Below are 12,419 nucleotides of genomic sequence, written 5' to 3'. Positions count from 1 at the left end.
TGTCAGCAGGACCATTTAAGGTCCCAAACCACAAGCACTGATAAATGTCTGCATTTCTCACTGTAATTACCTTCAATCCAGGGTCCCCTTTCCAAGAGGCCAGGAAGGAAACAACAGCGCTCAGAACGGCAACAAAGCTGAACTGGTGAAAAAAAAATAACACTGTGAGCACTAAATGAAGTATGGTTGTGCTGTAAGTGCTTTTACAATAAGAAGGGGATGTGAAGAGAGTTCAGCCAATGTGTTTTACATTTAAGAAAAGGTACCATTTACCAAAGGGGAAATTTGCATTGAAAGTCTGCAGTCCCTCAGGACAATGTCTATGCTGAGGTTTTTGTTTTAAAGTGATTATATCACTTGGATCATGACTTAAAGACCTCGGATAACCAAAATTGTCAGAGAACGATAATATCTGTGAAAGAAGAGGTGGATGATTTTGTTTTATATACCTTACAAACATTCACTGAATACTTGAGAAAAATAGAGAAAACAATACATCTTTGCTGTGTGATATTTATTTAAAAATGGATATCTTTAATTTTCATGTTTTTTTATTTACATACCTGAAAAATTGTCTTTTAAATGGCTTTTTACAAAAATGATGCTCCAGTATTAAATAAATCACAATAGGAGGGGGGTTCTAAGGAAAAGTCTTCAACACATTTTGAAACCATTTCAAATTCCAATTTCTGATTTCACTTGATCAGCATTATAGTTGTCTTTCAAATAAAGCAATTACCTGCCTATTGAGTTTTAATGAGATATGAGAATAACAAATGAATAGTTACGCCTTGAGTCACACAGATTTTAAAACTGCTGCAGTATGCCGACAGAAGAAAAACTTCCCTTATGTGAGTCTTTTTATAGAAAAATAGTACTTGCTACTGTTCTCACAGGGCTGCTGCTGTTGTCGATAATCCCTTCCTCTCCAATCCATCATCTGCAAAATAAACACAGGCCACCCCCACCTGTGCCTGCCTGAGAGGGGTGAAGGCCCGTTAACCTGCGCACACAGGCCACTGTCTCGGGCCGCAGATTCTCCGCCTCTCTGTTTAGATTATTTCCACCGAGGCGGGTGACTCTCTTGTGTCACTGATAAGAGCGCAGTAGGGTGGTGGCAAGAGGGTCAAACCACAAGGGGAATAAAAACTCTGAAAAATGCCGGAAAAAATATCTTCATCCCCTGGAAGAAAAAAAAAGTACTTTACCCCCCAAACTTCTTCACCATGGCACAAGGCTATTACACTGATAGAAATTCTTCTCCCTCCTCGACAGTCTGGCCCTGAGTACGCAAGGGGCCAGAGTCTTAGCCACATCTCAAGCTAATTTACAAAGATCCCGAATTATTCTCTTATCTTGGGCTTTAAAGGTTGTAAGGTTGATTAACAAGGCTCTGTCCTGTTTATCAGTTTGGGGCTGGGCGTGGAAAATAGCTTGCGATAAGTGCACAGACCATTAAACATTCTATTTCCCCTAATATTTGTCGGCAACCATCTGCTTAACTGATCTCCCTTCACTTTAATTAAAAGGGATTCCCGTCTTGTTGGGGTCATTATGTGCTGGCGGACGCCAGGAGAGGGGTTTGTGATGAGTTCAGCGTTCCCTCTGTCCCTGGGTTGCCAGAGGGCTTTTTTCATCCTGCCTTCCACCCTCATCTGGGTTAACCCCTTCCTGTCCTGCTGCACTTCCACCTTGTTATTTAGTAGGCGAAGAAGACTAAAGACTTAGCAAGTCTAACAATTCTAAAAGAGATGCAGGGTGTGCTGTTGCAAACTTTTCTCTACACCAGGGAAGTGTGTAGATGTTCACACTATCTCCCTCTACTGCAGGGCATGAGACTCTGGCTGTAATGGTTTGATTTGCCCAACACTAGTTGGATCGATGCGGCTGTTTACAGTTTCTCCCTCTCTCATCCCTTTTGTCTTTTTTCTAATTTAGTGTTCCCAAACCATGGACAGGGGTCTGAGTCTGTCTGCTGTGCTTGCATCTTTGCCCTCCTCCCCACTCTCCATCACTGTCCATTGATGTTTTTCCCCTCTCTTTCTCCTCTCCTCTTCCTCTCTCCTTCCATGGTTGGTCTTGGAAAAAGAGCTGCATGCCTCCACACTTCTGGACAAGACTGATGGCTCGTCAATAGCATTAGCCAGCATTGCAGGCCTCACTGGTGTAGAACCAAATCAATAGGGCCCAGTAAAAAGTCTAATACGTGAATGTGGTCCATCCCAGCCAAGGCTCATGTTACCACATTTAAGTTGTTTTGTAAGAATTCAGGAGTCACCATCTATTTTATTTTATTTAATTTAACTTTTCCTCAGCAGTTCACACAGACTTTAAGAGCACAGAGCACCTCTCTCTCAGCTAATAAGCATGTATTGTCCAGTCAAAAGCTTGTCATGGGAACATTGTGACATAAAATCTTGAGATTTTGAATAAAACATACATTGGACATTAGCCTACACCTCTCCTTTAAATTCAGTTAATTGACCTTCTAATTATAGAACGCAATCACAATCAGTTAGCCCTCAATAAACATTGATTTCTGCTCTCAGTGCGGTGACAGGAGTGTGTGAGTATGCTGTATGTGTGTAAGAAGAGTAAATTTCATGTGTCATAAGAAAAGATGAAAACTCTGAGATGTCTGAGTGAATATAGTTTGTAGAGATTTTTTCGTGTGCAGGATAACATTACACAGGAGCACATACTGACCATCTCGAGCCTTAAGAGATCACTCAGTAAAATATAGGAAAGTGCAGCAGTGTCTTGACCTCTATGCGCTAACCAAGAGCAGCGATCTTAATCGTGTGTCCTGTCATACAGGGTTTGGATTCAATTCAATTTGGCAGTGTGGCTCACCCTATGTTACTGTGGTCTCCACATTTTCCTCACTGAATGATTTCCAATATTGATATTGCAATATTTTTGGAGTAACATGTTCCTTAAAAAAAAGGGACAAAATATATATGTTCAGTTTGTGTAAGTTGCATTGAGTTCCTTTGAATATGTTCTTCTTAAATAGCTACTACTTTTATATATCCTGCTGTTTGTCTTTCATAAATAAAACCCAGAGTGTTCTGAAACCATTTTTACTGAAGCTCAGACAAATGTTTGTATCACCCATTTGTTTGTTTTGGAAAAAAAGACATGCTTGGTTTTCCTTGTCCCTTTTTTTTTAAGCCAAAAGAGAGTGAGATGATAAAATTCCATCAACATTTAGGTGTTGTGTCTGATAGTGAGATTGTAAGTATATGTTCCTTGGTTAGCTTAAAGTGTTTAGATATGAAATAGTACACACCGACAGGGCCACCGTCTATTTAACATGTCTGTGTCTGCATAGTTAAAACTATTGATTTGGTTTCTTGCATGACATTTGCATGTTTTCTCTAATATGCAATTTCTGACATGGCTCTGTTCCTTGAACAGTGAAAAGACATGCACGTTGTTAAACTGGATAGGGTACGTGCCCTATGTAGACATTTGCAGATGATTTGAATTTTAAAATTTCCTCTAATATTTCAGTCGCTTGAGTTTCACCGCTGCTTGTGGCAGAAAATGCAAGCTGTGTCCAATTATTTGCTCCATATATTTGCATGTGCCTGTAGTATTGTCGGTAAGTGTGAGGTAGTGAATTGTTCTCTATATGTTACTGATCTGCAAAAGACGCTGATGCATGGAAAAAAAAAAATCAAAATTTTTTGTCTAAGTGAACCTTTTTAATTGTTAAGGAACGTCCTTTTCAGTGTGCTGTTTTCCTCTGGACCCTTCACTCTAAATACAGCATCTAAAGTTAAATTTAAAAAAAAGGAAGAAGCAGACACTTCAGTGGCCTTACTGTGAGGTCAGATCCGCAGACAGATGGACTGATGGACATCTTCGCCCTGTCAACCTCTTCACCCTTTCTAGTCCAGACACAACAAAGCTGGCCTTGGCTGTCTGTTAGTCTGTATGTGTTCACCCACAGCATTGAGCTCTGGCGAAAGGTCAGTAGAGGGCCAGCGTGTTTGTCAGGCCAATCAATGGCTGGCCACCGTCAAAAACAAGCTCAGTTATGTAGCAGGGGGTCAGCCTGGTGGCGGACAGCGCCCACCGCCTCCCTGGTGGGAGCACGCCCCCACAAGGAAGTGTGTGTGTGTTTGAGTATTTTTTACTTACCCTGCATGTAATCAATACAATCCAGTGCTATTAGTCTGTGTGTGTGTGTGTGTGTGTGTGTGTGTGTGTGTGTGTGTGTGTGTGTGTGTGTGTGTGTGTGTGTGTGTGTGTATGTATGTGTGTGTGTGTGTGTGTGTGTGTGTGTGTGTGTGTGTGTGTGTGTGTGTGTGTGTATTTGTATGTGTGTGTGTATTTGTATGTGTGTGTGTATTTGTATGTGTGTTGTGCACTTATCAGCAATGACAGGGGATCAAGGAATTGGTGTGTGACAAAGAGGACTGGTGTCTAATTCAAGGTCAATAAGGCCTGTGTCACTCCTTCAATCTCACAGAGGGGAAGGAGGGGGTGTTATGTTCCTGTTGGTTACCAGAGCAAACATGACATCCCTGCTGGAGCTCATATCAATTTGTAATATGACCTCCAGTCACAGCAAATGATGTCAGCACAGGTCGCTTTTGCAAAATGACCCTGCATTTGTTCAGTCTTGCTGTCAGTATCTGTCGTCAGTATCGCACCATTTGTCCAGCTCTAAATGGCTCATTTTTATTGGCTGATGCTCATGTTTGAATTTTTTTTACATTTTATATTTTTTTCTGCTGAGTCATACACGAAAAAGTTGTATGTTTGCTTGTGCTTAAAGCTTGTGCAAAGAGATGAAAAATGTTGTTTTTTAACAAAAAAGGTTTTTCTGGTGAAGCAAATATTTATAGTTCTAAAAATGTATATCAAGTACCTATAGTTAGATTTCTTTTGCATAACATTGGTGCCGTCACATATAGGCCTACATCTAATTTAATTTCAGGGTACGATCAGACAAAGGGGCTGTGTGTCCTCTGTTTCCCCCCTTCAGTGACCATCTTACTAATTTGCTAAGACCAGCAGCACCTTCTCCCCATGCCAGTACATCTTTTAATAACTCTGTTAATCTAATCGTCCACTAATTGGTCAAGATAGCCTTTTCCCCAGTGATTTTTATCACAGGGTAATTAAAGAGGCCGGTAGAAACCTGCTGAAATCAGAGTGTCTTGTTAGAAAGGCTTGATTGACACATTCTGGGGCTCTGTAATTTTTTTTCCATATTATTAAGAATGGTGTCTTCTCAAGCTACTTAACTATGATAAAATGCACCAAATATCACAATTACGTAATTATCTAGTATGTTCAGGGCCTCCACATTTGAATAAAATGTTATGACAAAGTGCCAGTGACTGATAAATCTTTAATATAAAAATTGTACAAGAATTCTGATACAAATTACAAGAGGTATTTGGACAAAATATGAATAAAATTCCATTTACATCCCAAAACCCTTATGCATTTTATGCAAAAACCATAGACAGTTATGATACAGAAACAAATACAAGAAAGGCAAAAAAAAAAAAAAAGAAAAGAAAAAAAAGAAGAGTCTTTTAAAAAGAGGACCTTTTTTTCCTCCCGTCTCCAATTCGGAAACACCTGTTTAGGTAACATACAGTATTCATGAGGCTTCCAAATCACCATTTTGACACCAAAGTGTTGTTCTTTGCAGTGCGACTTTGTAGCCATGCAACACTGTCAAGTGCCAGTGCCATAACACGGGCTCTTTGAGACACAGACGAAAATGCATTTGATACACAAAAAAACACAAGTGAAAAAAAATTCTAAAATTCACCAAATCTTCAAGCTTATTTATACTTTAAGACTGTAAAATATAATTGGCACAATGGAAAACATTATGTGAATTTACAGTATTTTTTCAGGATCATTGACATTTCACAGGTTCCAGTTCAAATTAATAAGGGTATTATTTTAGAACATAACACATGAGACTGAAGCATCTATACAAACCCACACACTGTACGTCTGTATTTTCCTCCTATCTGCATATTTCTCATAATTTCCCATCAAACATTTTAATCCCACTTTGTTCCATGAGCTACATTAACTGGACTGTTTGCATGCGTTTTTACCTCCCATCCTCTCTGCTTACATTTACTGTACTAACTCACTTTGTGACGTGAACAAAATGGACAGTGATTAACAGGTCAACCGCTGTCCCCTCTGTGTGCTGTGTAGAATTACAGAATAATTGATGCCTGACGCTCTTCTAATCAAATATTTAAGATTCACTCCAGTGGTCTGAGCCAATGAGGTGCTCTAAGTGACGCGTTCCTGTTCATCCACCGCCCGGTCACTAGGTAGCAGAATGCACCTGGGCCCATGTGATCAGAGAAGTAAAAAAAGACAAAGATTGGATTGGGGGCTTTCTCAGAGGAAAGGGACAAATTGGTGGTCATTTCTCAGAGGAGAGGAGAGTGTGGGAGAGAGGGGTGGAGATGTGAGGGGCGGCTCTATCGGTCTCCAGCAGACAATCAAGAAGTAGCTGGCGATGAGTCCTGGGAGCCCTGGCCCTGCTGCTGTGCTCTCTTTCTCTCTCTCCCTGTGTTACTCTCTTTCTCCCCTGCCTTGTTAAGTGACTGCCGAAAGGCTCCAGCTAGACCACTCTCTAAAAAACCCAATCCCTTTCCACTGTCTCTCCGCTTTCGTGCCGTCTGTATCCCTGGCTATGCCGGACAGTCGTTTGCATGTTTTTCTCAGCTCTGTTTCCAGCTTTCAGCTCTGCTGGCATGACCAGCACCATGCAGGACTCAGAAGCAGCCCGTAGGAGGTAGGATAAGGGTGTTATAAGGGAATCTCTTCTCTAATATTCAGGTTTTTTTGGTCTTGCACACACAGCAAACAGATAGAGAGGTCATGCACTGCAGCTTGTGCTTAAAAAAATGTTAGCAAAGAACACGACTCAAGAAATGTGAAAAAGTTGTTTCTTTTCAGATTGAAAAGGTTATTGGGCATATTTTAAGATATGTTGGTTATGAACAGCTCTCTGATTTTTGAGAGTTGAATCAATCTTTTAATAGATTTCCTTCTTAACTAGTCACTGGGTTGTGTGTTAAAAAATAATTAGCTGTTAATGGCATTGAGGTTTTTAAAATGAAATAATAATAAAGGCCTCTGCCTTTCCATGCCGGACTCAGAGCTATCTCACATCACTCTCCATAATGGAATGTTAGATTTATGCGTTGTGGCAGCAGCTATAATGTTAATGCTGGATGGAGAGTTTCATTTCCTGTAGAAAGAATACTCTTTATTTGTCTCTGCCCCTGTCTCCCACATCACTAGAGGTTAACAAGTCATCTAGATCTTGTCATCCTTCTGGCCTGTAAGTAGGAAGCACATGTGAATCTGCATGTGTGTGTGTGTGTGTGTGTGTGTGTGTGTGTGTGTGTGTGTGTGTGTGTGTGTGTGTGTGTGTGTGTGTGTGTGTGTGTGTGTGTGTGTGTGTGTGTGTGTGTGCTGGAGAGACAGCTGTCAGCAGGGTTCCTGGAGTAGCACTTTTTTATTTCTGCCAGAGCGGGGGCCGGGGGGATTGAATGAGTGAATGAGGCAGCAAGCGCCTCAGTGAAACCCACTCCTGGGAGAAGGCAGGGGTTCCTGTACTCAATTTTCCCTTCACTTGGGATAAACAGGCAATTACCCATCCCTTTTTCCTATGCCATGGCCGTCCGGTGAACTTAAGCATACACTATTAGTGTGTGTCCCTGTAGGACCTGCGCTGTGGGGTGTGGAGGTGGTAAGTGAGTGGCGGGTTGAAGAAATGGGTAAGGCGGTTGTTAAATGACTGTGCTCTGACAGACAAAGAGAGAAACAGAGTGGGAGAAAGGAATTGAATTGAATTATCAGCGACTGTGAATAAGAAAAAGCACATGTAGAAAATGAATAGGTGGATTAAATTCAACTAAATTGAATGAGGGTAATTGAATTGTTCGTAGCACACCATCTCTTTTCTTTTTCTCTTTCTGTCAGTGTCACCGTCTTGTCAGCAACCTTGGCGTCTGGCAGTGTAACGAAGTGACAAGTGAGTTATTAGACAGAAGAAGCTAGAATGGCAGGGACGCCTCCAGGTAACGGAGGAGCAGCACATTTTTAATGATCCTTGCTGTCATCCTTTCCTCCCTAGTCAGCCTTCCACCTCCGCAACCTTTCCATCAGCCTCACTTCTCTGCCTCGCTCATTTTATCTCAGAGAACAGAGGACTAAAAACTGCACGTGTCATAGAAGTGGAGTCTTTAAAAAAAAAAAGACATGAAGTATTTCAACAGAATAGGTCATGTCTATATTGCAAAATGGCTTACGTATGAAACAAATGGAAGTGAACACTGTTATGGATGTAAGGTGTTGTGAATACTGTACAGCACACCACATAACACTGCATATTTTTCCCTCTGTGTGTAGCACCAGTCAGGTAAGAGACGATCTCTTTGTATAGTAACACATGGCATTGCTAATACATTGATAAAGAAGTCAAACTAAGGAAAAAATGTCTACTTTTTTATGTTTTTACAAAAAAATATTCTTATACTGGACAAAAACATCTCCATGAAGATACATCACGTACCAATAAATACCCCTTCCCTTGGCTACTTTGCCCAATTACTGGAAATACTTGTACCGTGAGACAGTCTTGGACAAAATGGCTGTGAACAACAGCCAGATAAAAACTCTTTTTTTATAGAGTACATTTGTAGCCGGCAATCAGCAATGGGAACCAGTACTGAAAAAATCACAGCAAAATATTTAAGACTCAAGTGCATCGTATTCATCTAACGGGGCAGATTTTGGTACAAGGTCACACTGAAAAACACTCTTGTTTTGGTCACAGTTGAAGGACTATTTTCATCTTTTTCTTCTAAATCAATGGGACAGCAATTTTTCACTAAGATGCCTATTTTGTGAACAAGCATGATGGCATTCTTGCATCGGTAACTTTGTTTGACAGTGTCACAATAATTTCACGCTGTACACAAATGACCCCACTGAACATCTGAAGTAAGAACTGTGATCATTACCGGCAACATTCCACTCGTAATTTCTTCAACAAAATGAAAAAGAGAATATATGAATATTGAACTCCTCTGTGTTTGTGAAACAGCAGTTTATGATCAGTCACACCTGGGTTTGTTATGAAACAAGACACTTTGGAGACATTTGATAAATGCGATGTTTGGGGATGGGGAAGATCTTGTTTTTTTGTTCAGGGAGGTAAGATTTTCTTCTGTTGTCAGACTGTGTTTGGCGTGCAAAAAGAAACTGGCACAAGAATGTTGAAGGTACTGACATTTCCCTTGGCACTGTAGCCATTGGTGACCCTAAACAACACCTAAACTTACCATTGCAAAAGTCCTCATTATAATAATATTACACATCCCCTTGTATAGATGCAAAGTGCAAAACTTAATTGGTATACTAAAGCTCATAAACATAACAAACAGAAAAAAATCAATAGAAATACAGAGAATGATATCAGTGTAGGAGCCTAAAAAAGCATGCCGGCAACCTCTGAATATCTAACAAGTAGATAAAACAAGCCACATGATATTCTTTTTTTCCTAGGACTCAGTTTAAAAACGTGTCTTTGAAGCTAACATAAATGAGTCAAGCTAGTACGATGCTACCTCTTTCTTGCCTATAGCTGGAAGTATTGTACTGGACTGTAACATAAAACCATAAAGAGAGAGAAAAAGAAGCAAACAACCATCAACACAACTCTTTTACACCAAAAGCCTCTTGGGACATTATTTACAAATGAAGCTGTCATGCTTTTGTAAGGGGTTCATTTAAAAGCTATCATTACACAAATACAACAAGAAGATTTTCTTTTTTTTTCTCAATACTATCATTTCTGCAGGCAAAGTCACAAATAAGAGTTTGAATAGATTCTTTGGAGACGGACATTAAAACAAAGTGGGGAGACGTTTGAAAGGAAAAGTGGAGGGGCTTACCAAAAAAAAATCACTTGGAGTTTTATAATAAAGCAAACTCCATGCTTAAGAGCGTCATCCTGTTCTTCCAAAGAAGGAAAAGTCAAAGGTCACAATATTAAATTGTATTTAGAGTCGATGAATTTAATAGAGGGACATAGAAATGTCTTGCTATGATTTATAGAAGATGGGCAGGAGGCATACAGGCATTTAGCTTGTATTTCATGGCCCTGGGCTGGGGTTAAAAGCTAATTTGAGGAGGAATAAGGGTGAGGAATGAAGGGAGGAGCAGGCAGACTGACAGTGGGAGAGTAGTAAGTCATTATTCAGTCTATTATTGTGGCAAAGGGCATGTTTTTATGGAGGTTGGGGTTCTGAGAGTGTCGGTTGCGACTGCGCACAGAGCTAAACACCATATTACAACCAGGAATTTTGCACTTGTGCATCTCACGCAGGTGCACAGTCTTGTAGTGCACGCGCAGGGTCCCTTTGTTGCTGTACATTTTGTGGCAGATGTTGCAGAGGATCCCACTGCCGCCTCCGTTACTGCCCCCCGTGGACGAAAGGAGGAATGGCGAGGGGGAAGTTTCCATCCCCTCACCTTGTCCATCTCCTCTTAGTTCTCCAGTCTCGTCCCGATGTCCTCCTTCAGCCCGCCCCTCAGCTCGCTGGGAGCAGTCCTCCCCCTCACTGTTGCCCTCCTCCTCCTCCTCCTCCTCCTCCTCCATTCCCTCCTCCTCCTCGAGGTCATCCAGGAGGATGCCCTCATCACTGCCCTCGTCTGACTCGTGGGAGGAGTGGATGCTGCCGCTGGATTGAACACTGGATGTGGTGCTGAGGTCCAACACTGTGTAGTCGTCTGGCTGACCGCGGGAGAAGCCGTTGATGTGGTGGTGTCTAAGGTTTTGGTTGAAAGGGTGAATGGGATACTCGATGCTCATTGGGGAACGGATACTGTGGTTCAGGCCCGTGGGCCCGAGGCTAGCGCCTCCAATGCCCATCCTGGCCAAAGGGTCCATGCCCATGTGGTGTCCACCGTAGATCTTTGCAAATAACTCGGCTCGCAGGTCCTTGGGCAGTGGCGTGAGTTGGGGATCCAGGACAATGTCGTCCAGCTCTTTGGTCAGCAGTTTGCGGTGCAGGTTGATGTTGGAGCTGTGCCTAAAGTAAAAGAAGACAGCCAAAGTTATAGATAACAATTCAGCTAGCATACGAGGAATGCTCAATCTCAAATGCATAATACCCAAAGTATTGCAAATTAAATAATTCATCTTCTCAAGTTATCTGACTTGTGTTGTAGAAAGATCCAATATCTTAAAACCACAATAAATGAAATTAATCTATCCACCAGGATAGATAGATGTGAGCACACAGACAGAAATTCACCCAGCATCTCTCCCCAGAAAAGTGATCTAAGATTGCACAGAGAAAGAGAGCATCCTGCTAGTGTTTACTGCTGTCAGCATGTCTGCACTGCACAGCCCTCAAATCCAATAGACTCTGACTCAATTAAATACTCCACCATATTGAATGGGAGTTTATCAATTGATTCGAGCTGTGGTAATGTGATAATCGAGGGGAACTGGATAGCATATTAGCACTAGGCCCTGACAGCATTATCGCATTCGTTCCCTATTGGAGGTGGCTTAATCGAGCACCTCAATGAACATGTCTTTATGTAGCCTTGGATTTAATTAAGATGGGCATTTTTGCCGAAACACAAGGCAAACTGTATCACACAGTGTGCTGCTGCTGATCAAAGAAACTAAGTAACAAGTGCCATGCTTAAGCCATGATACCATTAGTGAGGATTCCAGTTAGCAAAGAAAGCCATGCCTAAAAAATGCAAGGTGAAATGGGCTTGATAATCGTTTTCAATGCTCCAATTTCACAGTTGCCAAGTCAGACTAAGAAAAGGGAACCAATGGCACACAGTTCACAATTAAACGGCATAGCACTAAAAAGGAAACTTAACTAATGGCCAATGTCATGTAGAACATTCACAAAGACCAGTCCTCTCATATTGGGTCAGCACTTAAATAAGTGAAAAGCAAACACTCAGTGCCTTTAATGTGAAGGGTTTCCATGCAGGGAGGGCACGTGTGTATTACAAAACAAAAAACTGAAAAGGCAGAAAACAAAAAAACGGTCATCCTTGGCAGGACGGGCAAAAATGGAGTCACAATGGATAGTAGAGCTTACCAGCAGTGGCAGGGTTGATGCAGTCAAAAAGGGTCCCTTTCCTTTAATTATTTACTTCCCTATCCGACATTGTCCTGCAAGAGGTAGAAATACATTCATTTCAGGGACCCTTTTCTGTGAACCAAGCAACCAGGAGCCCGTCCACTCGAGCATCGTCAGCATTGAGGAGAGAGAGAGTGTGGCAAATCGATTGGCCGTGGCTGTCACTGCATGTGTGTGCACTTGCACATACTTTTGTCTGTTTGCGTGTATGTGTGGGAAAAACAGAAA

The 12,419-nt window shown here is 41.5% G+C and overlaps 1 protein-coding gene across 1 annotated transcript in view; it reads right to left on the bottom strand.

The window, feature by feature from the left end:
• Window positions 1-5,367: 5,367 nt before the first annotated feature.
• bnc2 (basonuclin 2) overlaps window positions 5,368-12,419 on the bottom strand; it is a 183,295-nt gene continuing 176,243 nt past the window's right edge. The window contains 1 exon segment of the mRNA XM_034688639.1: window positions 5,368-11,108. Coding sequence (XP_034544530.1) covers window positions 10,274-11,108 — 835 coding nt within the window. The 3' untranslated portion in view covers window positions 5,368-10,273.

The sequence above is a fragment of the Notolabrus celidotus genome, chromosome 7, assembly GCF_009762535.1.
Source record: "Notolabrus celidotus isolate fNotCel1 chromosome 7, fNotCel1.pri, whole genome shotgun sequence".
Lineage (NCBI taxonomy): Eukaryota > Metazoa > Chordata > Actinopteri > Labriformes > Labridae > Notolabrus > Notolabrus celidotus.
The sequence above is the reverse complement of the archived record's forward strand: the minus strand, read 5'-3'. Positions and strand labels throughout refer to the sequence as shown.